At 41.9% G+C, this 26274-nt stretch overlaps 1 protein-coding gene across 6 annotated transcripts in view; it reads left to right on the plus strand.

Annotated features, from left to right (window-relative positions):
* Nucleotides 1–532: 532 nt before the first annotated feature.
* Nucleotides 533–26274, plus strand: part of LOC118853824 (retinol dehydrogenase 13-like) — a 35868-nt gene continuing 10126 nt past the window's right edge. For 2 of the 6 annotated variants that reach the window (XM_036764044.1, XM_036764046.1), the window contains exons 1-8: nt 533–804; nt 3012–3251; nt 3507–3599; nt 8757–8945; nt 15426–15532; nt 19880–20093; nt 22303–22542; nt 22798–22890. In XM_036764044.1, the coding sequence (XP_036619939.1) occupies nt 612–804; nt 3012–3251; nt 3507–3599; nt 8757–8945; nt 15426–15532; nt 19880–20093; nt 22303–22542; nt 22798–22890 (1369 nt within the window). In that variant the 5' untranslated portion in view covers nt 533–611. The remainder of the gene's footprint in view (nt 805–3011; nt 3252–3506; nt 3600–8756; nt 8946–15425; nt 15533–19879; nt 20094–22302; nt 22543–22797; nt 22891–26274) is intronic. The other 4 variants (XM_036764040.1, XM_036764045.1, XM_036764042.1 and 1 more) reach the window with 3 other exon arrangements.

The raw sequence follows: 26274 nt of genomic DNA on the forward strand, positions 1-26274 counted from the left end.
TTCCTTCTGCTCTTAAATCCCAGTCATTTGCATTGATTTTGTCTTCCTCTTTTGAGTTAGGGAGCTCAAGATTGAAGATGAAGAAAGCCAGGCCATGGGGCTCCACTGGAGTGGGAGAACAAAAGGAAGTCATTTTGGTCATTTCTGAGTGTAAAGTTAGAAGGAGATGAGCCTGTAAATGGTGTGGGGGATGGGGAGATGGGCTCTGAGTGGCATTACTCCTGGCTTAGCCCAGCACCCTGCACGTATCCTGCTTCATAGACATCAGGAAAACCCGGCCCAGAGGTAGGAAATGGCTTGCCAGGCTCATTCTTGTATTCCATGCTGCCTTTCTATAATCTTTCTGCCAGCTAGGAGGTCATAAAGATTTAGGGCAGGATTAATCATTCGACCTTCATTCTCCCTGGAGGGTGGTCAGGTCAAGTGAGCTTGGCCAATTCATTTCAAATTGTGCTTTGGTCAAAGTCCTAGGTACTCCATTCTTTTGCCAGACCACAAACTCCTCCCCCTCCATATAAGGGAAATAAGAACTTTTCAAAGTCAGAAGGATACTGGGATGGCTGGTGTATCTCATCTCAGCTCTTAAAAAGGTTAGATCTCCACCTAGTTTTATGGAGCTGTTGGCATTACTGGGCATGGAGGCCTGGAGTCTGGGCAGTTGTATTTCCTATGTCCTTCCTTTCCTCTTCCTCCTCCTGGTTGTGCTATTGAAGCTGTATGGAGAGGGGTCAGACATCTGGACCCTCCAGAGTTGCCCCGTAGACTTAACTGGGAAGACTGCTGTGGTGACTGGAGCCAACTCAGGTGAGAACTTCCTTTCACTGCCTAGGGACTCTATTCCTCTCATTCCTTCTCTTCCCAGGCTCCCCATCCCTCTTCTAGACAATGTTCTCATTGCTTCCCTCTGCACCCCGCCCCCCATCATATGTACAGAACCATCCATCTCCCTTCCTGTGATCTCCATTCCTTCCATCCTATCTAAAAGTCCCCATTTCCCCCTCCTTCTAGGGCCCCTAGCTTTCCCACCACTTTCCTCACCTAAGAGCTTCAGCTTCCCTTCACTATTCCCCATTATCTAGTCTCCATCTTTCCCTTCCCTCATTCATAGGTGTTGTTAAACCTGAAAGTTTGGTTGAAGAAGGCAAACAAGCTAGGTGATAGAAAAATCCATGTTGTTTATTATTTTCCCTTAAAGCATAGCTAAGTTAGCTTACTTGTACACACAAGGAGTCAGAGCATAAGCTCTGCCTGTCTGAACAAAGGAATGAGAAAACTTATATACGTTATTTTAGCAGACCCAGCAAGCCTGTGTTACCTCACTTTTATGACCCCCATGTATGATACAAGAAGAGAGTTTTTCTTAAGGGAATAGGTTTGTAAAGACAAGAGTGTTGACAAAGGTCAGTTAAAGTATATACCTGTAGAATATTAAGTGAGGTGGTCTTCTCCGGATTAGGGTCTCCTCCCTTAATGGCTAACAGGGGAAGGAAAGTCCTTAGGTCAGTCTGATCTGGCCTTGTTGACAGAGGTAAGGGTATTGCCTGAGCAAACTTTAGAGAACAAAGAAGTCCAGGTCCTGGATCTTCTTCCAGTTACTCATTAATTTGGGCTCTGGGTCTGGTTGAAATTAAAAATGATATAAAATGGTATAAAATGTTCCACAGTGTACCCGTTAAAACAACCATTTGTTAATTATCCAATCTATGCAGAAGTTGTTGTTCAGTCATTTCAGTCATGTCCGTTTCTTGGTGATCCCATTTTGGGTTTTCTCGGCAAAGATACTGGAGAGTGGTTTGCCATTTCCTTTCCAGCTCATTTGACAGCTAGGGAAACTGAGGCAAACAGATTTAAGTGACTTGCTCAGGGCCATGCAGTAAGTGTCTGAGGCCAGATGTGAACTCAGGAAGATGAGTCTTCCTGACTCTCGGCACCATGCTCTATTCACTATGCCACCTAACTGACACACACATGTCTGTATAGGTATACGTATATGTATACATACACACATATACATATATTCTTTAGAGAGGTACAAAATAAAGTGATATTTGAAGTAAAACAGGAAATACCAGAGAAGACGTCATAGAAGAAGTAGTATTTAAGTTGAACTTTCTAAGTGAGTATGAATTCAAGAAGAGGCAAAGGGAGGCAGGTAATTCCACAAATAAGGAACATGGGAGCAAAGGCTTAAAACACAGGAAAGGGCAGGACATATTACAACTAGGTAGCACCGTGGTCCACAGAGTGCTGGACCTAGAGTCCGGAAGACCCAAGTTCAAATCCAGCCTCTGACACTTTCCAGCAGCGTGGCCCTGGGCAGGTCACTGAACCTCAGCCTGCCTCAGTTTCATCAACTTCAAAAAGAGGAAAAGAACAGCACCTACCTCCCAGGGTTGTTGTAAAGGGCTTTACTAACCTTCAAGTTAAATGCTAGCTCCTTTTATTATTGTTTATTACAGAGGCAAAGAGGCACCCAGTTTTGCTGAAACACAGAATGCATGAAGAGAAATCACATGAAATAAAACTGAAAAAATAGAGCAGTGCTAAATTTTAGAAGGCCTGGAATTGCAGGCCAAGGAACTTGAATTCTACTCAGGAGGTAATGGGAGGGATATTGAAAATTTTTGGCAGTGGGGAACATGATAAGAAAGATTGTGCTGGCTGCTTTTGAAGAATAGATCAGAGGTGAGAGAGAGCAGAGGTCAGAAGCCCTAAACTATTGTGCCTGTCCAGGAAGGGGTAGGGATGGCAGTGAGGATCCCTCCTATCACCATCTCAACCCTCACTATTAGATTGTAAACTGCATAGAAGCAGAAACTAGCCCTGATATAAATTTGATCTCTCTCCCAGTGCCCAGCATAGGGCTCTGCATACTTTAGGTGCCCAATTAATGTTTGTTGTATTATTAAATTTGAGGCAAGGGAGAAACCACCAAGTCAATTTTGGCTTCCTCTCCTCACCATCTTTCCCCCTTCCAACTTCTAATCCCAGTCATGTCTTCTGTGGCCCAGGAATAGGGAAGGCTGTGTCCTGTGAGCTGGCCCGACGTGGGGCTCGTGTTGTCCTTGCCTGCCGGAGGCTGCCTCAGGGGCAAAAGGCACTGGAGGATATCCGGAAAGTCACTGGGAGCAAAGAGCTGGTGCTTCGGGAGCTGGATCTCAGCTCTGTGGCCTCCATCCAGAGCTTTTCCCAGAAGCTTCTTCAAGAGGAACGCCACATCCATCTGCTGGTCAACAATGCTGGGGCCTCAGGTATATTCCCCCATACCCCAGGTCTAGGGATTGCCCACAACAGAAAATTTTCCCAAACCCTAACACACCCACCCTAAGCCCTTCCCCTACTAAGCAGATGTACTTCAAAATTCGTGTTCTATTTGACCACCTCATCTGGTCTGGTACTCATAGGTTTCATCCAAGTTCCCCAACACATCCTTTTCACCTTTTGTCTTCTCCAGCTTGGAGATTCTGTGATGCCTATAACCTCTTTGTATCCTTGTTTTCTTCCAGGGCTGCCTTACAAGACTATTACCTCAGATGGCCTGGAATTGACTTTCATGACCAACTACCTTGGGCACTTTCTTCTCACAAACCTGTTACTGAGTAAGGAAAAATACACCCTTCTCCCATTCTCTTCTCTCCTCCCAGACCCTTATTCTCTCAACAAAGCTGTGCTTCAGAAACCCATAGAATCTCAGTGTTGGAAGGGACCTCAAAGTCAGCACTTCTTGAACTGTTGGTCATAGGTTAAGAAGCACTGAAGGGATCAAGAGAGAGAAATAGTTTAAGAATCCTTAATTTAGGGGCCAGACAGCAAGCAATCTGATATAGGTTATACATGTGCAATCACATGAACATTTTTCCATCTTGTGATTGGGATTTGTTCTTCACTCTTGAAGAGGACCATGGCATCAGGGAGATGATGACATGACTTGCAAGTGAATTGGATTTAAATGAGAGAGGGCTGTGCCAGGTCACTGGCCTCACTTTCTCCTCCAGAGGCATCTGGGTCCAGTGGCCAGATATAGATCAGGATGACTGGAGATGGCCCGGGATGCAGTGGGAGACTTTGGTCTTTTTAAGCTAAGGTATTCTCAAGTTCTCACTTTGAATGAAGCAACACTCATTCAGTGAATAGACTTCTTTAAGAAGTGAGTGGAAGTGAAAGGAAGGCCCCTTCACTCAAAAAAAAAAAATAAAACTGGGAGAGGAATACCCTCTAGGTTTCTGGTTAAAAGAGAAACAATTACTATTTACATTCACTCTAAGCCAGGAGGGCCCAAAAATAACCATATTTGATATAGCCATTTGATATAAGCAGTTTGATACATATGCAGTCATTCAAAATGTTTCCATATTAGTCATGTTGTAAAAAATATAGATCAAACAAATGTGGTAAAAATGCGAAAAAAGTAAGCTTTGATTTGCATTTCAACTTCGTCTTTGGGTGTGGATAGCATTTTTCACCATGAATCCTTTGGAATTGTCTTGGATCATTGCAGTGCTGAGAATAGTTAAGTCATTCATAGGTTATTCTCATATAATATCGTCATTCATGTGTACAATGCTCTGCTGGTTCTGCTCAGTTCATGAAAGTCTCTCCAGGTTTTTCTGAGATCATCCTGCTCATCATTTCTTATAGCACTGTAGTATTCCATCACATTAATATAACACAACCTGTTCAGCCATTATCCATCCCCTCAATTTCCAATTCTTTGCCACCACAAAAAGAACTGCTATAAATATCTTTGTACAAATAGGGCCCTTCCCCCCTTTTTAAATCCCTTTGGGATAGAGACGTAGTAGTGGTATTGCTGGGTCAAGGGGTATGCATGGTCTTATAGCCCTTTGGACACAATTCCAAATTGCTCTCCAGAATTGTTGGATCAGTTCACAACTCCATGCATGGTGCAATTTTCTCACACACCTTCCAACATTTATCATTTTCCTTTTCTGTCCTATTAGCCAATCTGATAGGTGTGAAGTGGCACTTCAGAGTTGTTTTAATGTGCATTTCTCTAATCCATAGTAATTAGAGCATTTTATATGACTGTAGATAGCTTTGATTTCTTCATCTGAAAAATGGCCTATTCATATCCTTTGACCATTTTCAATCAAGTCTTTATCCATTTAATTATAACATCATCTGGCCTGGTTTCTCTACCCTCTCTGCAAGTATATCATGAATGAATTTTTCCAATTCCTGCATACTCTGGCTTTTGGAGGCAGAGAGGTCCAATGGAAGGGATACTGGGTTTGGAGTTAAAGGACCAAGGTTAGAATCCTAGCTCTGGATCCTATCTGTAAAATGAAAGGGCTGCACTCCATTGCCTAGAAAGTCCCTTCCAGCTGCAGTTTAGGATCCTGTGATCTTTGGTCTAACAGTTGATCTACCAGTCTACTAAGTCTCAGAAAAAGGGACTGAGGTTAATTGAGAATGGTCTAGTTAAGTCGTACCAGCTCTCTGGGATTAATGATTTTTCCCTTCAACGTGCTCACAAACTGTCCATCTATATATGGTATGATATATTCTAGAATTCTGTCAGGGATCAAAGTTCAACTTATCAATATATACTTAAAAGAATCTTCTCTCTTCCTATTCTTGAAAATTGAGAGTTGCTTTCTTGTCCCATTTTTCAGTTGTTTTCTTTTCAGAGATCTCTAACAACAGCTCACCAACATTAATTATTATTATTATTATTGTTATTAACTAACATTCATCAATTCTTTCTGTGTTCTCAGTTATAATTCACTAAGATCTGGTGTATTTTGAATTCACCAAGAATTTCTAAGTCCTCCAAATCCAGTGGCCTTTCATGCTACTACACTGTCTACATCAATCATTCATCTAGGTAGAAAAAGCCGTCATTCTCTTAGGTAGAGAAAACTGTAGTTAAAGAAATATTGAGTATTTCTGCCCTCCTTTGTCATCATACATAAAGCGTGGGCACACCCATGTTCCCAACAACATTGGTCTAAGAACAGGCCCAATTACCATTTGGCTTCTGGTTTTGGGTTCTAGTTTCTAAACCCTTTTATTGACTGCAAAAACAAATGGGAAGCCACAGATAGCTCAGGGAGCCAGAGGATGGTGCAGAGAGCAGGGCAACAGTCTTTTGCACGTTAAAAAAACTCTGAGGTACCACCCCATACCTATCAGATTGGTTAATATGACAGGAAAGGAAAATGACAGATGTTAGAGTGGATGTGGGAAAATTGTACCATGGGTGGAGTTGTGAACTGATCCAACCATTTTGTAGAGCAATCTGGAATTATGCCCAAAGGGCTATAAAACCATGCATATTCTTTGACCCAGCAAGACCACTACTAGGTCTCTATCCGAAAGAGGTTTGAAAAAGGGGCAGGGAAGAAACCTGTTTGTATAAAAACATTTATAACAGTTTTTTTGTGGTGGCAAAGAATTGGAAATTGAGGGGATGAATAGTGGCTGAAAAAGTTGTGACATATTAATGTGATATTATTGTGCTATAAGAAGGCGATATGGAAGGAGACATAGAGACAAAACAGACTAGATTCCCTGGAGAACAGCTTGTGCATGAACACAACTTACCAGGACACAGGGGCCTACAGCCTGGATCTGTAAAGCCTTTTCCTTATGGGTATTATAAACAATGTGGTCCAAGTCCCTGACCAAGGTGGGACCTCTGGGGGACAAATGTTACCTTAAATTTTCATCATTTCAGGCATGAGCTGCTGAATGTTTTTTGTTAGATTATACAAAACCCATCCTATATTTGACATTGTATTAGCTAACTCTCACATTCAATGATTTTGGTTTATGCAGCAAGCTTCACAAAATGCACCCTGAGGCAAGCAACAGAAAGCATACCCTCAAATCATCTTTTTGAGATATTTTAGTAAAGGGAATAAAAAGATTGTGGGACATAGACCCCCATGAGGTGAAGCCTGAAGATATCTGGAGAAAAGTTCGGAGGGAAGACTGCCAGGTTGGTGGGAGTGGGGATGGAGCAGGGCAGGGCAAGACAGGGAAAAGGTCACTGAGGGTGTGGGTTCTAGGGGCTTGAGGGGAAGAAAGAGAGGTATCCCATAGCTTCCTGGTTTAACTATGCTTGCTAATTATGTGCTAAATTCATTTGTTTCTGTAAAAGCTGTTTAAATGATATCAGACATCACCCCTCCCCCACCCCACCACCTAATGTTAGTGCTCTGGAGCAAAGCCTAAATTTCCCACCCCCAATTAGGGCTCTGATGTAGCCTGAATGCTTGTATGCAAGTTGAAAGTCATTTTCCATGACTCCCCGACATAGGCCAAATGCTCATGTTCTCAGAGCAGACGGAGGTGGGGGCAAAATAATCCCCAAAGAGAGATATTTAATGCAAAAATTGCATGCCAACTGTGTAAACCAGGAGTTATGTCTTGGGGCCCTCAGTTCCAACAACTTCATTTAAAGGTGGTGTAACCCCTGTCTCAAAGCCCACTGGTATGGGATTCTCTCCTTATTGGTGAAGCTGAAGGCTCTACCCTGCTCAAGAGTTAAGAGCTCCAATCCCCTTTGAGTCTTCTTTTGGGACTCGCCAAATGACAGTCTCCTTTGCGGACTCATCAGGCTTGGAGTCTTCTTCTTGCTTCTTTAAGCGTTGAGTCACTTCAAGTGCTCCTGGTTTTCAGCTTTAGGAGACAAGATGGAAGATACCAATCCCATTTCAGGTTGCTGAAGGAAACAGCTCTACAAAGAGGAGTAGAGAGTGTTCATCACATCCTTATATCCAGCGTGCTACTCTAGAGATTTTAGGGAGTTTCCCCTTGGGTGAGATCCAAGACCTCTCTTGGTTGAGCTGAGTTATCTCACTCCCAATGGGAAAGCTCCTTTGCTCTGTATTGTCTGGTATATGGCTTCCTATGTATACCTTCTCTGCTCTCTGTTTTGCTATTGATTTGGATAAAGGGGTTTCTTTGTTATTTGCCACATGTTCTTTGTGAAACTGGTATTAGGTGGGAAATATCAAGCCTTGGATATAGAGCTCAGAGTTCCCCTCCCCCAAATGATAAAGCAATAACAAGTTAGATAGACCCCATCATATCCCCCAGACAAACAATATTTAAGGGAGCAAGGGAGTAGATAGATGTCATTCTAGCCCAGTATCCTCTCTCTCTCTCTCTGTCTCTCTCTCTCTCTCTCCCTCTCTCTGAGGATAGTAGAGTGGCCTCTGGCCCCAACCTCCTGCTTCCTTTCCTGGCAGGAATGAAACTCTCTCTTGGAGAAGGGGGAGGGGGAAAAGAGGCTAGAGATCTCTATTCTGACTCCCTTCAAGCCACACACAAGGGCAGTGTCCTTCCCAACAGGTGGAGCCCCTCTGCACAGCTGGGGCCCACCACTATTTACCCTCTTTTGTCCTTATAGTGGTAAACATCAGGCTTGGCCTTTAAACCTGGATCCTCTAAGTTTAGGTTCTGTGCTCTTTCCAGAGATGGTTCTCCAGTCTGAAGGAGACATGACCTCCATTCAAAGAACTGCTATTGTTACCCCTAGAGAGGATGGTGGATGGTGGGGTGGGGGGAGCCATTGAAGGTTTCCCTGGAAGAGGGTCTCTCTCTGAGTGAAGAGGCAGTGTTAAAAAGTGGGAAGAGCACTGAATTTCAAAATCAGGAAATCTGGGTTCAAGTCTCAGCTGAAATACTTCAACTGACTTTGGTCAACTTATTGACTGTGTAACCCTGAGCAAATCACTTTCTGCCTTCAGAGTGTTGGAGTAAGGAGAGTTCTTCTTTTATTTCAGAGGGCCTACTTGGGGCAGGTTCAGCCCGAGTGGTGAATGTGAGCTCTTTTCGACATAAGCATGGGTTTGTGGATGAACAGCACCTAGTAGGGGCTGGGTGCCCCCTTCTTTCAAACCAGCCATATGACTGTTCCAAACTGCTGTTAATTCTTTTCACCAGAGAGCTTGCCCAGAGACTTCAAAAGACAGGTAACCATGCTTCTACCCTTATACCACCTCTAGAGTTTTGTCTACCATCCACCTATTCATCCCATAGCCCTTCTACACCTACTCGACTATAGTCCCAACATCTCTCCTGGCTTCTCCCTCTTACATTACCCCTCCAATCCTGTCTACTTCACCTCTAAGTGGTCCTTTGATATCTCCTAAATCTTAGCTGCCACCATCTTTCCTGGCTGCCCTCCTGCACTGACCCACAATTCCCTCCATTTCCAATATTCTCCTCTCCTGCCACAGCCTTACACATCTGCCTGTGTTACTGTGTTGTCAACATGTCCCCTAGCTCTGTTCTCCAGAATGAACCCACATCATACATATGTGTAGTGCATAGTAAGGGAATACTGAAAGATAAGAACCACTAGTACCTTTCTCTGTATTCCCCAAACTCCAGCACTCCCCCATAGCTATTCTATTCAATACAATTCAACTCAGCAAATATTTAAGTTCCTAGTGTGTACAGGCTTCTGTGCTAGGGGTTGAGTCACTATCCCTGTCCTCATGGAGTTTATAGTCTGGTGGAAGGAAGAGACACAAACACAATAGCAATACATAATCAATGCATTACAAGCATAAAAAGTGAGGTCCAAGAGGGGAATAGTCTCACATCCCAGAATACCTATTGTCAAGTCCAGAATGTTATTTGGTATCTAAGAAAGCCTAAAATGAGTCTGGGGCAAATAGACCAAAATGCACCCTCAAAACAACTTTGTAATTTACAATGTAAAAATAATACAAGTAATTGAGACAAATGTACTTGCTGGAGAGGAAGAATTGTGGCTTTTAAGCTGCTGAAGGCATACATATCTCAAGTTTTTGTACTCTCTAAATTTCAGTGCCTAGCGGTGAAGCCCAAGTCTCCCTGCCTTAGTTACAGGTATAGTTATGCTTACTTCATAAATTTAACAAACACTTCTAGAAATACTTAAGTTTTCAATAATAATGTAAGATTTCTAAACTGCTTTGCATGATACCTGCTTTGATCCATGTGGAAGGGCCCTATACTGAATGAGGGAAAACAGAAATAAACACTAACACAGTCACTGTCACGCTAACAACAGCAGCAGATGTTGGTAATGGGAGTTTCCTCACCCTCAGATTCCCTTTACTAATGAAATCACAAAAACCACTGTCCTTGTCTCTGTATTCGTGTTTGTTGTTGTTTGGTTGTTTCAGTTGTGTTCTACTATTCATGACACCATTTGGGATTTTCTTGGCAAAGATACTACAGTGATTTTCCATTTCCTTCTCTAGCTCATTTTACAGATGGGGAAGCCAAGGCACACGGTTAAATGACCTGTCCAGGGTCCCACAGCTACTAAAGTGTCTGAGGCCAGATTTCAACTTAAGATGATGAGTCTTCTCAACTCCAGGCCTGCCACCCTATCCACTGTGCCACCTAGTTACCATATTCACATTAGTTACTTATATATCCTGGATATCAGAATCTTATTAGAGATATTTGGCATGAAGTTGTTTTCCCCCTATCAACTGCTTCACTTCTTTATCCTAGTTAAATTAATTTTCATGCAAAAACTTCAATTTTACATACTAAATGATCTGGTTTTATCTTTTGTGATTGATCTTAGCTCTTATTTGGTTAAAAATTCTTACCCTAGCTATATCCATAAAAAGGGTTTGATCTGGTTTTCTTACTTTTCTTTATGGACATGACCTTTATGACTCAGGTGCTGTGAGGGTACTCCATTCCAAGAAGGTCCAGAGATAGAGAGAGGGCAATCTCACTTCCCCTCTAAAACTACCTCCATGGCCCATCCTTCCCACAACCCAACACTTCCTTATGTATTCCTCTGTTCAGCCGAATGTGATGACGTGGTCCTTCCCTCATCAAAGTCACACCCTAGTAAGAGTTGTCTTAAGGAAGAGAGAGGAGACCTGTTCTTAGCTGTAGAGGTCAGAACTAGGAACAGTGGGTAGAAATTTCTGAGAAGCATATTTAGACTCAACGTAAAGAAAACTTCCTAATGATCAGAGCAGCCTAAAAGTGGGATGAGCTGCCTCTGAGGCTGTGAGCTCTCTATCAATGAGGGTCTTCATGCAAAGACTGGATGACCACCTGGTGATACTGTAGTGGCGATTCTTAGATATGGACTAGAGTGCACAAATGACCTGAGAGGTCCCAGCTCCCTCTATTGTGGTTTCATGGTGTGTTGTGGGGTTGTCTCAAAAAAATTCAATCAGACCACCTCTAATCCAAGTATAGGCATTTATTGAGGATTGACATCCCTCAGAAATGGGCTAGGTTCCAAGAGGAACCAGCTTCTTACTAATACAACAAAGGCAAATTGAGGGTGCAATGATGCTGATTACACAACAGAAATTGTGAATATTTTTTTTCAAGTTATGGAGAAGAACTGTGATCAATGAAATGAATAATGCGAAAGAAGAAACAGGACCAAAAAAAAAACCCAACCCAAAAACAAAAACAAAAGAGAGAAAAAGAAAAAAAAGAGGGGAAAAAAGGCTAGCATGAAGTGTGCCTCAATCTGCATTCATACTTCATAGTTCTTTCTCTGGATGTAGATAGCATTCTCCATCGTGAGTCCTTGGGAGTTGTCTTTGTGCCTTTTGTTGCTGAGAAGAGCGAAGTCTGTCAGGGTTGGTCCTCACAGAATCCATATATCTGTGGTTGTGTATAGTGTTCTCTTGGCTCTGCTCTGCTCACTCAGCATTATGTTGTGTAAGTTTTTCCAGGTTGTTATGAAGTCCGTATCATCCCCATTTCTTATAGCACAATAGTATTCCATTACCTTCATATACCACAGCTTGTTCAGCCATTCCCCAATTGATGGGCATCCCTTTGATTTCCATTTCTTAGCTACCACAAAAAGGGCTGCTATAAATATTTTTGTACATATGGGTCCTTTTCCCGCTTGTGTGATTTCTTTGGGATACAACCCTAGAAGTGGTATTGCTGGGTCAAAGGGTATGAACACTTTTATAGCCCTTTGGGCATAGTTCCAAATTGCTGTCCAAAATGGCTGGATCTGCTCACCACTCCACCAGCAATGTAACAATGTTCCAATTTTCCCACATCCTTTCCAGCATTTATCATTTTCCTGTTTTGTTATTTTAGCTAGTCTGACAGGAGAGATGTGGTATCTAAGAGTTGTTTTGATTTGCATTTCTCTAAGCAGTAGTGATTTAGAGCATTTTTTCATATGCCTATAGATATCTTTAATTTCTTCCTCTGAAAACTGCCTGTTCATATCCTTTGACCATTTCTCAATTGGGGAATGACTTGTATTCCTATATATTTGGCTCAGTTCCCTGTATATTTTTAGAAATGAGGCCTTTATCAGAGACACTAGTTGTAAAGATTTTCTCCCAATTTTCTGCTTCCCTCCTAATTTTTGTTGCATTGGCTTTTTTTGTACAAAAACATTTCACTTTAACATAAACAAAATTATCCATTTTGCATTTTGTAATGCTCTCTATCTCTTGTTGGGTCATGAATTCTTTTTCTTTTCCATAAATCTGATAAGTAAACTATTCCTTGCTCTCCCAAATTACTTATAGTATCAGCCTTTACTCCTAAATCATGAACCCATTTTGACTTTATTTTGGTATATGGTGTAAGATATTGGTCTATGCCCAGTTTCTGCCCTACCCTTTTCCAATTTTCCCAGCAGTTTTTGTGAAATAGTGAATTCTTAGCTCAGAAGCTGGGACTCTTTGGGTTTATCAAAGAGTAGATTGCTATACTTGTTGACTTCTCCATCTTGTCTTCTTATCCTGTTCCACTGATCCACAACTCTGTTTCTTAGCCAGTACCAGGTAGTTTTGATGACTGCTGCTCTATAGTACAGTTTAATATCTGGTATGGCTAGGCCACCTTCTCTAGCATTTCTTTTCATCAATACCTTAGATATTCTAGACCTCTTGTTCTTCCAGATGGTATGGCACTGAATAGACAGATTAATTTAGGTAAAATTGTCATTTTTATTGTATTAGCTTGGCCTAACCATGAGCAAGTGATATTTTTCTATTTATTTAGATCTGACTTTATTCGCGTGAAAAGTGTTTCATAATTATGTTCATATAGGCCCTGGGTTTGTCTTGGCAGATAGATTTCCAAATATTTTATAGTGTCTACAGTAACTTTGAATGGAATTTCTCTTTCTATCTCTTGTTGTTGGGCTTTGTTAGTAATGTATAGGAATGCTGAGGATTTATGTGGGTTTATTTTATATCTTGCAACTTTGCTAAAGTTGTTTATTATTTCAAGTAGTTAGGATTCTCTAAGTAAATCATCATATCATCTGCAAAAAGTGATAATTTGGCTTCTTCTTTTCCTATTCTAATTCCTTCAATTTCTTTTTCTTCTCTTATTGCTACAACTAACATTTCTAGTACCAAATTGAATAGTAGGGGTGATAATGGACATCCTAGTTTCATCCCTGATCTTATTGGGAATGCATCTAGCTTATCCCCATTACAAATAATGCTTGTTGATGGTTTTAGATAGATGCTATTTATAATGTTAAGGAAGGCTCCATTTATTCCTATGCTTTCTAGTGTTTTTAATAGGAATGGGTGTTGTATTTTGTCAAAGGCTTTTTCTGCATCTATTGGGATGATCATATGGTTTCTGCTAGTTTTGTTGTTGATATGGTCGATTATGCTAATAGTTTTCCTAATATTGAACCAGCCTTGCATTCCTGGAATAAATCCTACCTGGTCATAGTCTATTATTCTCGTGATAAGTTGCTGCAGTCTTTTTGTTAATATTTTATTTAAAGTTTTTGCATCAATATTCATTAGGGAAATTGGTCTATAATTTTCTTTCTCTGTTTTGACTCTACCTGGTTTGAGTATTAGTACCATATTTGTGTCCTAAAAAGAATTTGGTAGGACTCCTTCTTCACTTATTTTCCCAAATAGTCTACAAAGTATAGGAATTGGTTGTTCTTTAAATGTTTGATAGAATTCACATGTAAAACCATCTGGCCCTGGAGATTTTTTCCTAGGGAGTTCATTGATGCCTTGCTCAATTTCTTTTTCTGAGACAGGGTTATTTAGAAATTTTACTTCCTTTTCTGTTAACCTAGGCAATTTATGTTTTTGTAGATATTCATCCATATCTCTTAGGTTGTCAAATTGATGGGCATACAATTGGGTGAAATAATTCCTAATTATTGTTTTGATTTCCTCTTCATTAGAGGTGAACTCACCCTTTTCATTTTTGGTACTGGTAATTTGATTTTCTTCTTTCTTTTTTTTAATCAAATTGACCAAAAGTTTATCAATTTTATTGGTTTTTTCACAACATTTCACAACAGAAATTATGAATATTAAAAAGGCAGGAGGGATTCGTTAAGGAATTAGGTAATGGGGAGGGGTCCCTTCTGTGGTTTGGTGGTCAAACATCCTGGTCATGTTGCTGATTGGCTAGCTCTTGTGGTCCTGTCTGGTCAAGATGGATAATTAGGTATTATGGTCCTGTCTTGGGCTAAATGGATGATGTGATTGTGGTTGAGTACAAGGGCACACCTGTTCAAATATGTGAAATGGATCTGGGGTCAGTGGGTATATTGAATCTGGGGGCAATTTTATTAGGATTCCATCACCTTGTGCCATTGTACCTTTAATGCTCTGCATCTGCCTCTCTAAGGGCTAGATGTGGTATTTTCTCCTGGGCAAGGAGCTCTGCTGTTAGACCACAAGATCAGTGAGATGGAGAAAGGGGAAATGGAGAAAAATTACTTCCTTATCTCCCTCCCCCAAAAGGTGAAGAGCTAGCTCCCTCCCTGAGTGGCTGGCTTACTTCAACTCACTTGAACTGCAGTCTGCAGGACTAAGATCAACAAAGGCATGACCAGTTTTCCTACTTATCCAGTGGGATTTCTGCTCTCTGATTCATAGAAGCTTTCATGCTTCTTAATAGGTTAATAAGGTATTAATGCCTTATTGACACATTAAAACCTGAACACCTGTGTTTACATCCTGTGACTGCATCAGATGGATGAGAGAGAGGAGTGCATAAATCTTTCCCTCTTCCCCTGAAATTCTCTGATTCTGTGAAAACACAGGCATAGAAAAGTCCCAGCAAAGAAGTATGTAAGAGGAGGCCAGAGTGCTATGAGTTCGGGTTCAAGAAAGGTTCCTTTCAGCTGGAAGAGATTAAGGAAAGCTTCCCAGAGGAAAGTCACCCTTGAGGATGGTTGTTAGACTGCCCAAAGGTGTAGAAGAGAGGAAAGGAAATTCTGGGTCCAGGGAACACCATGAGAAAAGGTAGGGCAAGTTTTGGGCTGGAGGGAAAGTGAGATAAAGTTTGAAAAGCAGGTTTGAGCTAAATCGTGGAAGGTTCTGAATGCAAGGGAAAGAAGTTGGGGCTTTATTTGACAGGGAGCTCCCCACTTCCACTATTGTAACACCTTCTTATAGCCATCCCCTCTCACTTGGACCTATATTTCACTCAATGTACCTCAGGTGTGACAGTGAATTCAGTGGATCCAGGGATTGTAAAGACGGAAATCATGAAGAATCATAACTGGTTGTACCGCAGTATCTTCTGGTTCCTGAGTGTCTTCTTAAAGGTGAGGAGATACTGGAAGGGGTGTTCTGTTTAATGTCTCCCATGTCCTCCTCATGGGTCTAGAAAGTGGTGTTCTCTGTGCCTCTCCTAGCATTACCCCTGTTCCTTAGATCCCAGAGCCATGTGTAGCCTCTGTACTTGACTCCTAGAATCATAACTGATATTTAGATAATAATTTCCTCTTTTGTAATACGTAAGCATCTCTCTTACAACAACACGTCGTGATAGATGTGTTATTATCTCTATTTATTTTATAGAAAGGAAAACTAAGATTCAGAGAAGGGGTAATGTAGTGTTAGAGCTGAGATTAATAGCCAGACCAGAGTGCTCTTTCTACTGTGGATTAGGAGGAATTATCTTCTGCCCCACTCCCATGTGTCCCTGGATCCCTTCAGCTGGGTGTGACTCTCATATCTGACCCTTTTCCCTTTGCTGTCACCCAAGAGCCCTGCACAGGGTGCCATTCCAGTCCTGTACCTGAGCTTAGCAGAAGAACTGGATGGCGTTTCAGGAAAGTATTTTACCTCCAAATGTAAGCTGACCTTGCCTGCTGAGCCTGCCCGGGACCCTGAAGTGGCCCACAGTCTCTGGAACACCTCAGCCAGACTGACCAACCTAGAGAAAATATCCAAGAGAGAATGACTCATCAAAGTCCAGTGACCCCTGGCTCCCAGTATTCCCACTCTCACTGTAGTGACCTGATTTACCTTGTGGCTTATCACTAAACTGATCTGAAGACTCTTGAAGTTTTTCTGTATAATGTGATGGTGGTAGATACATTGTTCTCCTGGTTCTGCTCACTTTCCTCTGCATCGGTTCAAAAAGGTCTTTGCAGTTTCCACTGAAATTGTCCATTCCATCCCTTCTTATGGCTCAATGTTCCTTCAGTTCATATACTAAATTTGTTTAGTGAGAAAACCAAATTGATTTTATCCTGTAATTGATTGATTTTATTTTGTAATTGATTTTATTCTGTAATAGGCAATGCTACATTTTGTATAACTACCCAAATTACTTTCTTTGTCTTTAAGCTAATTTCATAAGTACATAAGTTCAGAAATTCAGTGTTTCCCTCTGAGTGAATTTAAAGTTCAGCTTTCCTCTAAATCACTTTAATTAAGAGAAAACCTATTATCTTTTTTCTACCAGCTGCACTTGCAGGATATTGCCCTTCTTTGATATCTGGTGTGTTATCTGTATACCATCAGTTGTTCTTATAGAATGCAAGTAGTCTTCATCAATCCAAGTCAAAGGAGGAGTTGTTGCTGGACTTGCATTCCCAATTTCCAGTCAACAATATTGTCCCTGATGCCTGTATTGCTACAAACTCTGCAGCCCGTCACATCATTTTCCTCATCTAGGATGCTGCTTTCAGTTTCTGGGATACTCTTCCTTTGGTCTATTGTTGACCTGAAAGTTTGGTTAAAGGAGGCAAACAAGCTAGGTGATATGTAAATCCATATTGTTTATTCCCTTAAAGCTAGCGGATACATACATGTATGGGGCCAGATAAAATCCAACAGCCTGAGCAGAAGAACGAGAAGGTTTAAGTACATTTTTTGTCCCAACTCAACGTGTCTGTGTTACTCAATTTTATGATCTCCATGAATGTTTAACCATGATACAAGAAAAGGAATTTTCTCAATTGGGTAGGTTGTAAATACAATAAGTCAAGATAGTGCCTCTGGTTAAGGGTCTCATCCTTAATGGCCAGAGGAAAGAATGTTCTTATGTCAGCCCCATTTGGCCTTGTTGACATAGGAAGAGGTATTCTCTGAGTTTACTCAGAGAACAAAGAGGTTGTTAGGTTCAGACTCTTCTTCTGGTTAATCAGTCCAGGCTCTTCCTCTGCTTAATCAGTTCAGGCTCTGGCCGTTATTGAAGTTACTAAACTGTTATTAAATGATTGTCAGTATAAAAAAGGACTGAAAGGACTGTCCCCTTCATTTGGGGTCTTAGCTAGCTGAGGAGGCTGAGAACCTGTTTACTGGAAGATTCTCCCTTTGTCAATAAATCAATCCTGCTTGGAACTTTGTGCCTCAGTTTACCTTGATTTTGATCCTAACATTTTGGCAACCACAAAGGAACTGGGAGAGGGAGGCTGGTCCTCAGAGCACCCTCTTATGGGGGGCCTCCCCAGAATACTCAGGCAGAATTTTCACAGGGAGGGGTGGGCAGAGATTTCTCCACAGGGGATTGCACTGGAGACCTGACTTTCCCCTCAATCCCAAGGTGTGAGATGGACAGTGAGTGAAGTGTCCTCAAGGGTTAATAGCTGTCTGAACAGTTTTAAGCAGTTAGATTTAGGAGACCAGCACTAAGGTGGGGGTATGGAAACATTGGTATATGACCTCCAGGCATGCCTGACCAGTTTGACCACAGATATCCTGTTTTTCAGAAGACCTTTGTCCTTTAAGGAGTTTACACAAACAGGTGTAAAAAGTTTTCTTTTTCTGACTCTTTATCTCTAAGATTTCCTGGACCTGCCAGATAAGGATCATCTCCCTTCCAGTTTGTAGGCAAAGTTTATCTGCTTTTAGATTGTGCACCCTAAATCCCAGACAAAGGGAGGAAGGGGGAGAAGTGGGGAGGGGTGTTGCATTAGGACCATAAGTACAGGCTTTTTCTTGGCTCAGTTGGTGCACCCAAACCGCTACTGCTTGGGTGATGCCCTTTCTCATGAGAAAGAATAATAAATTCCTTTTCTGATTTTGGGCTCGGCCTCTGAACTCTTCATTGTGCACACCAACTCTTCTGAGCCAAAGTTAAGCTCTTACACTGCTGGGGAAGTTACTACTTTGTTTCCTTTGGTGTCCAATTTGTATTTAGTGTCTTCTTTGTGTTTAGTGTAACTACGAGGCAGTAATTGGCAATAAAAACCCTGGGGAAACCCCCCACCTAAAGGATGAGCCATTGGAGGAATTTTTCTTTTTCTCTCCTTGGGGGAGACTCCTGGCTGAGGCCAATGAGCATGCCAGTGGTACCCCTCTAGTGAAGTAAATGTGCCACAAATAACCATAGTTGGTGGATGGAGTGACTGGCAGATTGCTACTGAGCAATACTTCCCAGGAGAAGAGTTGGGGAAGCCTTTTGCCAAAGAGAATCCACTGTGATCTCCATTGGAGGGAATGAGAGGTGATCCCTCTCTCCTATATCAAGGCCACCCAAAATCACCCAGGCTTGCTGGCAAGCATTACTCCAGAAATAGGAATAAACAATTCAGAGAGATGAGGACAAACAGCTGCAGGTTACACACACATCTTTTATTAAAATCTCAATTAGTCAAAGTGTAGGTCTCACACTATGCATGTACTATGCATATTCCTTGTCTGAAGAGGGGCCTTTAGCCACAGGGAGCCTTCAGATGAGGGAAAAGAGAGCCCAACCCTCAGAGAGCCACCAGTTTGAAGAGGAAGTTGTTCTTACCTTCAGGGGGGCTCTGTCTGTTAGGGAGCTGAACCTTTAGGAAGTCTCCAGTGTAAGGCAGGATGCACCAACAACAGAATAGAAGCCAAAGCAAGGCAGGAAGAAAGAAGTGGGTTACTGTTAGATCAAGGGATAGGGATTGGCAACAGTCTAAGAGAAAGTGTATGTAGACAATGGTAAAGTAGAAAAATCCTTAACCATTCATTTCTTCTGCACCAGCTCAGACCAACTGAGAGGAGGAGCAGGTAGGGCAGAACCATGTGCCCTACTGCTGTCCCTCTGCTCAATGTTGCTTTAATGTCTGTCTGTCTCTGTGCTTTTTTCCTTCTGCTCTTAAATCCCAGTCATTTGCATTGATTTTGTCTTCCTCTTTTGAGTTAGGGAGCTCAAGATTGAAGATGAAGAAAGCCAGGCCATGGGGCTCCACTGGAGTGGGAGAACAAAAGGAAGTCATTTTGGTCATTTCTGAGTGTAAAGTTAGAAGGAGATGAGCTTGTAAATGGTGTGGGGGATGGGGAGATGGACTCTGAGTGGCATTACTCCAGGCTTAGCCCAGCACCCTGCACATATCCTGCTTCATAGACATCAGGAAAATCCGGCCCAGAGGTAGGAAATGGCTTGCCAGGCTCATTCTTGTATTCCATGCTGCCTTTCTACAATCTTTCTGCCAGCTAGGAGGTGATAAAGATTTAGGGCAGGATTAATCATTCGACCTTCATTCTCCCTGGAGGGTGGTCAGGTCAAGTGAGCTTGGCCAATTCATTTCAAATTGTGCTTTGGTCAAAGTCCTAGGTACTCTATTCTTTTGCCAGACCACAAACTCCTCCCCCTCCATATAAGGGAAATAAGAACTTTTCAAAGTCAGAAGGAAGGACATTGGACACTGGGATTGCTGGCGTATCTCATTTCACCTCTTAAAAAGGTTAGAACTGCACCTAATTTCATGGAGCTGTTGGCATTACTGGGCATGGAGGCCTGGAGTCTGAGCAGTTGTATTTCCTATGCCCTTCCTTTCCTCTTCCTCCTCCTGGTTGTGCTATTGAAGCTGTATGGAGAGGGGTCAGACATCTGGACCCTCCAGAGTTGCCCCGTAGACTTAACCGGGAAGACTGCTGTGGTGACTGGAGCCAACTCAGGTGAGAACTTCCTTTCACTGCCTAGGGACTCTATTCCTCTCATTCCTTCTCTTCCCAGGCTCCCCATCCCTCTTCTAGACAATGTTCTCATTGCTTCCCTCTGCACCCCGCCCCCCATCATATGTACAGAACCATCCATCTCCCTTCCTGTGATCTCCATTCCTTCCATCCTATCTCTGTAAAAGTCCCCATTTCCCCCTCCTTCCAGGGCCCCTAGCTTTCCCACCACTTTCCTCACCTAAGAGCTTCAGCTTCCCTTCACTATTCCCCATTATCTAGTCTCCATCTTTCCCTTCCCTCATTCATAGGTGTTGTTAAACCTGAAAGTTTGGTTGAAGAAGGCAAACAAGCTAGGTGATAGAAAAATCCATGTTGTTTATTATTTTCCCTTAAAGCATAGCTAAGTTAGCTTACTTGTACATACAAGGAGTCAGAGCATAAGCCCTGCCTGTCTGAACAAAGGAATGAGAAAACTTATATACGTTATTTTAGCAGACCCAGCAAGCCTGTGTTACCTCACTTTTATGACCCCCATGTATGATACAAGAAGAGAATTTTCCTTAAGGGAATAGGTTTGTAAAGACAAGAGTGTTGACAAAGGTCAGTTAAAGTATATACCTGTAGAATATTAAGTGAGGTGGTCTTCTCCGGATTAGGGTCTCCTCCCTTAATGGCTAACAGGGGGAAGAATGTCCTTAGGTAGGTCTGATCTGGCCTTGTTGACAGAGGTAAGGGTATTGCCTGAGCAAACTTTAGAGAACAAAGAAGTCCAGGTCCTGGATCTTCTTCCAGTTACTCATTAATTTGGGCTCTGGGTCTGGTTGAAATTAAAAATGATATAAAATGGTATAAAATGTTCCACAGTGTACCCGTTAAAACAACCATTTGTTAATTATCCAATCTATGCAGAAGTTGTTGTTCAGTCATTTCAGTCATGTCCGTTTCTTGGTGACCCCATTTTGGGTTTTCTCAGCAAAGATACTGGAGAGTGGTTTGCCATTTCCTTTCCAGCTCCTTTGACAGCTGAGGAAACTGAGGCAAACAGATTTAAGTGACTTGCTCAGGGCCATGCAGTAAGTGTCTGAGGCCAGATGTGAACTCAGGAAGATGAGTCTTCCTGACTCTCGGCACCATGCTCTATTCACTATGCTACCTAGCTGACACACACATGTCTGTATAGGTATACGTATATGTATACATACACACATATACATATATTCTTTAGAGAGGTACAAAATGAAGTGATATTTGAAGTAAAACAGGAAATACCAGAGAAGACGTCATGGAAGAAGTAGTATTTAAGTTGAACATTCTAAGTGAGTATGAATTCAAGAAGAGGCAAAGGGAGGCAGGTAATTCCACAAATAAGGAACATGGGAGCAAAGGCTTAAAACACAGGAAAGGGCAGGACATATTACAACTAGGTAGCACTGTGGTCCACAGAGTGCTGGACCTAGAGTCCGGAAGACCCAAGTTCAAATCCAGCCTCTGACACTTTCCAGCAGCGTGGCCCTGGGCAGGTCACTGAACCTCAGCCTGCCTCAGTTTCATCAACTTCAAAAAGAGGAAAAGAAAAGCACCTACCTCCCAGGGTTGTTGTAAAGGGCTTTGCTAACCTTCAAGTTAAATGCTAGCTCCTTTTATTATTGTTTATTACAGAGGCAAAGAGGCACCCAGTTTTGCTGAAACACAGAATGCATGAAGAGAAATCACATGAAATAAAACTGAAAAAATAGAGCAGTGCTAAATTTTAGAAGGCCTGGAATTGCAGGCCAAGGAACTTGAATTCTACTCAGGAGGTAATGGGAGGGATATTGAAAATTTTTGGCAGTGGGGAACATGATAAGAAAGATTGTGCTGGCTGCTTTTGAAGAATAGATCAGAGGTGAGAGAGAGCAGAGGTCAGAAGCCCTAAACTATTGTGCCTGTCCAGGAAGGGGTAGGGATGGCAGTGAGGATCCCTCCTATCACCATCTCAACCCTCACTATTAGATTGTAAACTGCATAGAAGCAGAAACTAGCCCTGATATAATTTGATCTCTCTCCCAGTGCCCAGCATAGGGCTCTGCATACTTAGGTGCCCAATTAATGTTTGTTGTATTATTAAATTTGAGGCAAGGGAGAAACCACCAAGTCAATTTTGGCTTCCTCTCCTCACCATCTTTCCCCCTTCCAACTTCTAATCCCAGTCATGTCTTCTATGGCCCAGGAATAGGGAAGGCTGTGTCCTGTGAGCTGGCCCGACGTGGGGCTCGTGTTGTCCTTGCCTGCCGGAGGCTGCCTCAGGGGCAAAAGGCACTGGAGGATATCCGGAAAGTCACTGGGAGCAAAGAGCTGGTGCTTCGGGAGCTGGATCTCAGCTCTGTGGCCTCCATCCAGAGCTTTTCCCAGAAGCTTCTTCAAGAGGAACGCCACATCCATCTGCTGGTCAACAATGCTGGGGCCTCAGGTATATTCCCCCATACCCCAGGTCTAGGGATTGCCCACAACAGAAAATTTTCCCAAACCCTAACACACCCACCCTAAGCCCTTCCCCTACTAAGCAGATGTACTTCAAAATTCGTGTTCTATTTGACCACCTCGTCTGGTCTGGTACTCATAGGTTTCATCCAAGTTCCCCAACACATCCTTTTCACCTTTTGTCTTCTCCAGCTTGGAGATTCTGTGATGCCTATAACCTCTTTGTATCCTTGTTTTCTTCCAGGGCTGCCTTACAAGACTATTACCTCAGATGGCCTGGAATTGACTTTCATGACCAACTACCTTGGGCACTTTCTTCTCACAAACCTGTTACTGAGTAAGGAAAAATACACCCTTCTCCCATTCTCTTCTCTCCTCCCAGACCCTTATTCTCTCAACAAAGCTGTGCTTCAGAAACCCATAGAATCTCAGTGTTGGAAGGGACCTCAAAGTCAGCACTTCTTGAACTGTTGGTCATAGGTTAAGAAGCACTGAAGGGATCAAGAGAGAGAAATAGTTTAAGAATCCTTAATTTAGGGGCCAGACAGCAAGCAATCTGATATAGGTTATACATGTGCAATCACATGAACATTTTTCCATCTTGTGATTGGGATTTGTTCTTCACTCTTGAAGAGGACCATGGCATCAGGGAGATGATGACATGACTTGCAAGTGAATTGGATTTAAATGAGAGAGAGCTGTGCCAGGTCACTGGCCTCACTTTCTCCTCCAGAGGGATCTGGGTCCAGTGGCCAGATATAGATCAGGATGACTGGAGATGGCCCGGGATGCAGTGGGAGACTTTGGTCTTTTTAGGCTAAGGTATTCTCAAGTTCTCACTTTGAATGAAGCAACACTCATTCAGTGAATAGACTTCTTTAAGAAGTGAGTGGAAGTGAAAGGAAAGCCCCTTTACTCAAAAAAAAAAAAATAAAACTGGGAGAGAAATACCCTCTAGGTTTCTGGTTAAAAGAGAAACAATTACTATTTACATTCACTCTAAGCCAGGAGGGCCCAAAAATAACCATATTTGATATAGCCATTTGATATAAGCAGTTTGATACATATGCAGTCATTCAAAATGTTTCCATATTAGTCATGTTGTAAAAAATATAGATCAAACAAATGTGGTAAAAATGCGAAAAAAGTAAGCTTTGATTTGCATTTCAACTTCGTCTTTGGGTGTGGATAGCATTTTTCACCATGAATCCTTTGGAATTGTCTTGGATCATTGCAGTGCTGAGAATAGTTAAGTCATTCATAGGTTATTCTCATATAATATCGTCATTCATGTGTACAATGCTCTGCTGGTTCTGCTCAGTTCATGAAAGTCTCTCCAGGTTTTTCTGAGATCATCCTGCTCATCATTTCTTATAGCACTGTAGTATTCCATCACATTAATATAACACAACCTGTTCAGCCATTATCCATCCCCTCAATTTCCAATTCTTTGCCACCACAAAAAGAACTGCTATAAATATCTTTGTACAAATAGGGCCCTTCCCCCCTTTTTAAATCCCTTTGGGATAGAGACGTAGTAGTGGTAGCTGGGTCAAGGGGTATGCATGGTCTTATAGCCCTTTGGACACAATTCCAAATTGCTCTCCAGAATTGTTGGATCAGTTCACAACTCCATGCATGGTGCAATTTTCTCACACACCTTCCAACATTTATCATTTTCCTTTTCTGTCATATTAGCCAATCTGATAGGTGTGAAGTGGCACTTCAGAGTTGTTTTAATGTGCATTTCTCTAATCCGTAGTAATTAGAGCATTTTATATGACTGTAGATAGCTTTGATTTCTTCATCTGAAAAATGGCCTATTCATATCCTTTGACCATTTTCAATCAAGTCTTTATCCATTTAATTATAACATCATCTGGCCTGGTTTCTCTACCCTCTCTGCAAGTGTATCATGAATGAATTTTTCCAATTCCTGCATACTCTGGCTTTTGGAGGCAGAGAGGTCCAATGGAAGGGATACTGGGTTTGGAGTTAAAGGACCAAGGTTAGAATCCTAGCTCTGGGTCCTATCTGTAAAATGAAAGGGCTGAACTCCATTGCCTAGAAAGTCCCTTCCAGCTGCAGTTTAGGATCCTGTGATCTTTGGTCTAACAGTTGATCTACCAGTCTACTAAGTCTCAGAAAAAGGGACTGAGGTTAATTGAGAATGGTCTAGTTAAGTCATACCAGCTCTCTGAGATTAATGATTTTTCCCTTCAACGTGCTCACAAGCTGTCCATCTATATATGGTATGATATATTCTAGAATTCTGTCAGGGATCAAAGTTCAACTTATCAATATATACTTAAAAGAATCTTCTCTCTTCCTATTCTTGAAAATTGAGAGTTGCTTTCTTGTCCCATTTTTCAGTTGTTTTCTTTTCAGAGATCTCTAACAACAGCTCACCAACATTAATTATTATTATTATTATTGTTATTAACTAACATTCATCAATTCTTTCTGTGTTCTCAGTTATAATTCACTAAGATCTGGTGTATTTTGAATTCACCAAGAATTTCTAAGTCCTCCAAATCCAGTGGCCTTTCATGCTACTACACTGTCTACATCAATCATTCATCTAGGTAGAAAAAGCCGTCATTCTCTTAGGTAGAGAAAACTGTAGTTAAAGAAATATTGAGTATTTCTGCCCTCCTTTGTCATCATACATAAAGCGTGGGCACACCCATGTTCCCAACAACATTGGTCTAAGAACAGGCCCAATTACCATTTGGCTTCTGGTTTTGGGTTCTAGTTTCTAAACCCTTTTATTGACTGCAAAAACAAATGGGAAGCCACAGATAGCTCAGGGAGCCAGAGGATGGTGCAGAGAGCAGGGCAACAGTCTTTTGCACATTAAAAAAAACTCTGAAGTACCACCCCATACCTATCAGATTGGCTAATATGACAGGAAAGGAAAATGACAGATGTTAGAGTGGATGTGGGAAAATTGTACCATAGGTGGAGTTGTGAACTGATCCAACCATTTTGTAGAGGAATTTGGAATTATGCCCAAAGGGCTATAAAACCATGCATATTCTTTGACACCAGCAAGACCACTACTAGGTCTCTATCCCAAAGAGGTTTGAAAAAGGGGCAGGGAAGAAACCTGTTTGTATAAAAACATTTATAACAGTTTTTTTGTGGTGGCAAAGAATTGGAAATTGAGGGGATGAATAGTGGCTGAAAAAGTTGTGACATATTAATGTGATATTATTGCGCTATAAGAAGGCGATATGGAAGGAGACATAGAGACAAAACAGACTAGATTCCCTGGAGAACAGCTTGTGCATGAACACAACTTACCAGGACACAGGGGCCTGCAGCCTGGATCAGTAAAGCCTTTTCCTTATGGGTATTATAAACAATGTGGTCCAAGTCCCTGACCAAGGTGGGACCTCTGGGGGACAAATGTTATCTTAAATTTTCATCATTTCAGGCATGAGCTGCTGAATGTTTTTTGTTAGATTATACAAAACCCATCCTATATTTGACATTGTATTAGCTAACTCTCACATTCAATGATTTTGGTTTATGCAGCAAGCTTCACAAAATGCACCCTGAGGCAAGCAACAGAAAGCATACCCTCAAATCATCTTTTTGAGATATTTTAGTAAAGGGAATAAAAAGATTGTGGGACATAGATCCCCATGAGGTGAAGCCTGAAGATATCTGGAGACAAGTTCGGAGGAAAGACTGCCAGGTTGGTGGGAGTGGGGAT

This window comes from Trichosurus vulpecula, chromosome 6 (assembly GCF_011100635.1).
Source record: "Trichosurus vulpecula isolate mTriVul1 chromosome 6, mTriVul1.pri, whole genome shotgun sequence".
NCBI classification, from domain to species: domain Eukaryota; kingdom Metazoa; phylum Chordata; class Mammalia; order Diprotodontia; family Phalangeridae; genus Trichosurus; species Trichosurus vulpecula.